The sequence below is a fragment of the Octodon degus genome, unplaced genomic scaffold (assembly GCF_000260255.1).
Source record: "Octodon degus isolate 3935 unplaced genomic scaffold, OctDeg1.0 scaffold00089, whole genome shotgun sequence".
Lineage (NCBI taxonomy): Eukaryota > Metazoa > Chordata > Mammalia > Rodentia > Octodontidae > Octodon > Octodon degus.
In genome coordinates this window covers 4,761,991-4,765,510 of record NW_004524665.1, presented here as the reverse complement: position 1 = coordinate 4,765,510, position 3,520 = coordinate 4,761,991, and the positions used below count along the sequence as shown (strand labels likewise).

The following is a 3,520-nucleotide window of genomic DNA, read 5'->3' as shown; positions in this document are numbered from 1 at the left end:
GGGTAAACAACATGGGCTGAAGGGTCCCGCCTCGCCAACAGCTGCCTTCCTGAAAGCCCCCCCTCCACAGGTGCATCCATTGCTCCCCCAAAGTACCCCATAGCAGGGTCGCCTGGGCCAGGCCTGGGACCCGACAACCCCCACTTACAATTCCGTAGCCCTGGTAGGTCCAGCTTCTTCACATAATGGGCAGAGAGCTGCTTCATAATAATTCCTACAGGGAGTGTCAAAGAAGTGCTCATGGCACAGACTAGGTCCGCAGCAGACTGCTGTGACCCTGCTTGAGACCCCAAGGAGTGGCCAAAGTCAGTGAGGAGAAAGGCCAGGCAGGTGTGGTGCTTGGAGGGGTGGGGCACCATGCACAAGCTAGGCCTGCATGCTCACCCCAGCTCTGCCACCTGTCTCCACAGGCTTGAGGTTGACCAGGTGGCTGTCAAAGTCCACCCTGCATCAGACATCTGTCCCCTCACCTGCCAAGTTGCAGGCAACAATTCTGATCCTTGACAGGTTATTTTTAACGTAGCTCATTGTTTCCAGCAGGAAGCCATAGAGAACAGCAGGCTTTTTCTGAGTCTGCGAAAGGTAGAGGGAGAGTTCCCAAGGACGGGCCAGGGTCACAAACTGAATTTTTGCCACAATTCTGCTTGCAAGCCAAATTGCTTACAAGCCAAATTCCCCCACAAGGTTCACGTTGAACCTAACCATTGGGTTTGATTCCATTTGCCAGCAATTTGGTTTGTGACCAGAAGCATGGAAAGAATTTAAGCTCATGAACTGAGGTGGCACTGTGTAAAATGGTCATGTTTTGATTATATTGAGTTAAATAAAATGTGTTAACGAAATTATGCTTGCCCCTTTCCACTTTTCAGAATGGCACGGCTATGCAACTTTATAAAGTAAGCAAGTGGTCAGCGCGCCACCTCGGTAGGGCCCCGGGGCAGCGCTGGGCGGCTCCCCTCGATCCGCTCACCAAGATGGAGCACATGGTTGTCTGGAAAGTGATCATCTTGTCATCATCAGTGCCAGCGTCGCTGTGCCCCAAGGGGCTCTCCAGGGACTTCCAGCCCCAGAAGTGCACACACTGGAGCATGGTAGCCACACAGGCCTGGAGGGACACAGGACAGCAGGAGAGGTGTCAGGGAGCTGGCTGGACTGCCCCCTTGTAAGGGGTGAGCCATGAGAAGCCAGGGCAGCCCCAGACAGACTGGAGTCAGAAAAAGGCCAGGCTAGGGCTCCTGGAGGCCATGGAGACCCAGGGCCCCACTAACTCCCGTAAAACCCTGTGTGCATTTATGAACGTGCTCTGCCCATCCTGTGCTTTCAGGCAGCACTTTGGCACTCGGTAATCCTGCAGGATCTGGGTGTGGAGTCCAACTGGGTGGGAAGGGCAGGGGGACCTCCAGTTCGCCTGGCCCTGCCTGAACCTTCCTGTGCTGCTGCAATCCAGCCCTTGGCCTCTGGCAAGAGAGAGATGGGCATTGTCCCCAAGGAGAGGTGCAACACCTGACTCTATTGCGTCCCCACACCCAGAAGTGGCCCCCAGGAACTGTCCTGGAGGAAGCGGTGCTGGTCAACAGACAGGGAGTGCCGGGGATCCTGGCCCATGTGGAGCTTCAGAGCCTTGTGAGCAGCCCACACAGGGCCACTGCAGCCACAGCTGGCCACTGTTGCCTGCAGAGGCCACAGCCTAGCAGCGGCTTAGGCCTCTACCTCCTGCCACCTACCATGGACCCTGAAGAGGGGCAGCAGCCAGCCAGGCCTGCCTGCAGAATCCTCACAGCCCCAAAGTGGGTCTACTCCTCAGCAGAGCGGGGAGTGAGATTTAAGGTGAGTTTTAATGAATGGAGCTCTAATGCCAGAAGTGACCCACCATGTGCAGACGTGCTGAACAAAGGGACACTGGCAGAAGATGGCTGTGGACAGGGAGGGACAGAGCCTGAGGAAGCCACACCCCTTCCTCGCACAGCACTGAGGGTCCTTCACCCAGCGCCAGCTGTCCCTGTCCCCAGCCTACATGAAGGATAGGGTGGCCGCAGAGTTCCTGCGGAAGACTGAGCAAGGCACACAAGGCCACAGCCACCAGTGGCCGCAGGCCCACAGGCCCTGTGCCTTCGGGTGATGCAGACCTGGGCTGTGCTGGAGCAGGGGTCCTGGCAGTGCAGCAGGAGGGGCACCCAGGCTCTCCTCACTTCCTCCTTGAAGAAGTGCCTCCTGGCAATCCCAACCAGCCTGGCCAGCTTCCCAAAGAGGATGAAAGCCTTTTCCCGGAGCACTTCGCTCTCCTGTGGCCAGGACACACAAATGGGCTGCGTTGGCTGCCGTTCCCAGGGCAGGAAACCAGACAAGCCCCAGCCACTGTCCCCAGGACTGTTTCCAGCCCCTTGGCCCCTGCCGAGCCTTCCAGGCCCTCCCCAAGGTCCAGTGACTCTTGCTGCACTCTTGGAGTCTGGGAGGGAGGGCATGGTTCTGTCCTTTGGGGCCCCCTGTACCCTGAGTAAGGGCTTGTGGGGGTTTGACCCCACACCCCTGGGTCAGTCCCAGGGCATATGTGACAGGTGGTCCCAGAGCATGTGAGAGTGGAAGGGGACACTTTTTCCCTCCTACCATGGCAAAAGGCTACCACCCCTCGGTGTGGCCCCGGAGCACCACAAGGGCTCCCATGTTCAGCTAATCCATGCACCCTCTGCACTCACGTTGTCGAAGAACAGCCTGCACTGCTCAGAGATGGCCTTGAAAGCAAAGCCCACATCTCCCTCCCGGAGCTGGGCCAGGACCTTGGTCAGGGCCTCCATGCCCTCCGTGGTCACCATCACCCTGCTGTCTGTGGCCCCTTGCAGGGAGCCCAGGCACTGCTGCAGCAGGAGCTTCCGGTACTGCTTCACCTGGAGGGGAGTGGACAGCTCAGCCTTGGCCTTGACGCTCCTGGCAGCCTGCAGCCCGGGGCCCGAGCCAGTTCTGTACCTTCCGGGGTGCACCGAGGGCCATGTTGCCCAGGGCGCGCAGGGACAGCACCTGCAGGGCCTCATCCTCCTGCTGCCCTGCCCCCTTCTCCAGCAGCAGCACTGCTGTCCTCAGCAGCTTCTCCTGGTATAGTACTGGGTTGCTCATGAACTGGAAAGGAGCGTGTTTCTCAGGCAGTGCCCCCGGGGGAGCCCATCTCTCAGCAACCAGGTGGGACAAGGTCAAGAGCCTTGCCTGGGACAGTGGCTCTATGCACGGGGGGGTTGGGAAATACAGTGCCTCAGTTTCCCCATCTGTACATAAAGAATGATTCGCAAGACCCAGTCCTAGCCCAGGTCCGGTGAGTGTGTGGAGAGCTTCCTGCTAACCTGCGCCGGCGGGACCAGTCCCAGCCCAGGCGCAGTGTGGGCTGGACCCTCTCCCTCCCCCTTGGGCCACCCCCACCACTCCACCTTATCTCCCCACCCCTCCCGCCGAGTAGGAATTTCTGCCGACTTCCGGGAACCCCCAGACCCAGTCCTAGCCCAGGTCCAGTGAGTATGTGGAGAGCTTCCTGCTA

General features: G+C 58.9%; 1 protein-coding gene across 1 annotated transcript in view; it reads right to left on the bottom strand.

Moving 5' to 3' along the window:
- Mroh2a (maestro heat like repeat family member 2A) overlaps positions 1-3,520 on the bottom strand; it is a 48,192-nt gene that overhangs the window by 494 nt on the left and 44,178 nt on the right. Inside the window, exons 36-41 of the mRNA XM_023722240.1 lie at positions 2,962-3,111; positions 2,694-2,882; positions 2,127-2,282; positions 971-1,105; positions 471-573; positions 149-214 (exon numbers count right to left, since the gene is read on the bottom strand). Coding sequence (XP_023578008.1) covers positions 149-214; positions 471-573; positions 971-1,105; positions 2,127-2,282; positions 2,694-2,882; positions 2,962-3,111 — 799 coding nt within the window. The remainder of the gene's footprint in view (positions 1-148; positions 215-470; positions 574-970; positions 1,106-2,126; positions 2,283-2,693; positions 2,883-2,961; positions 3,112-3,520) is intronic.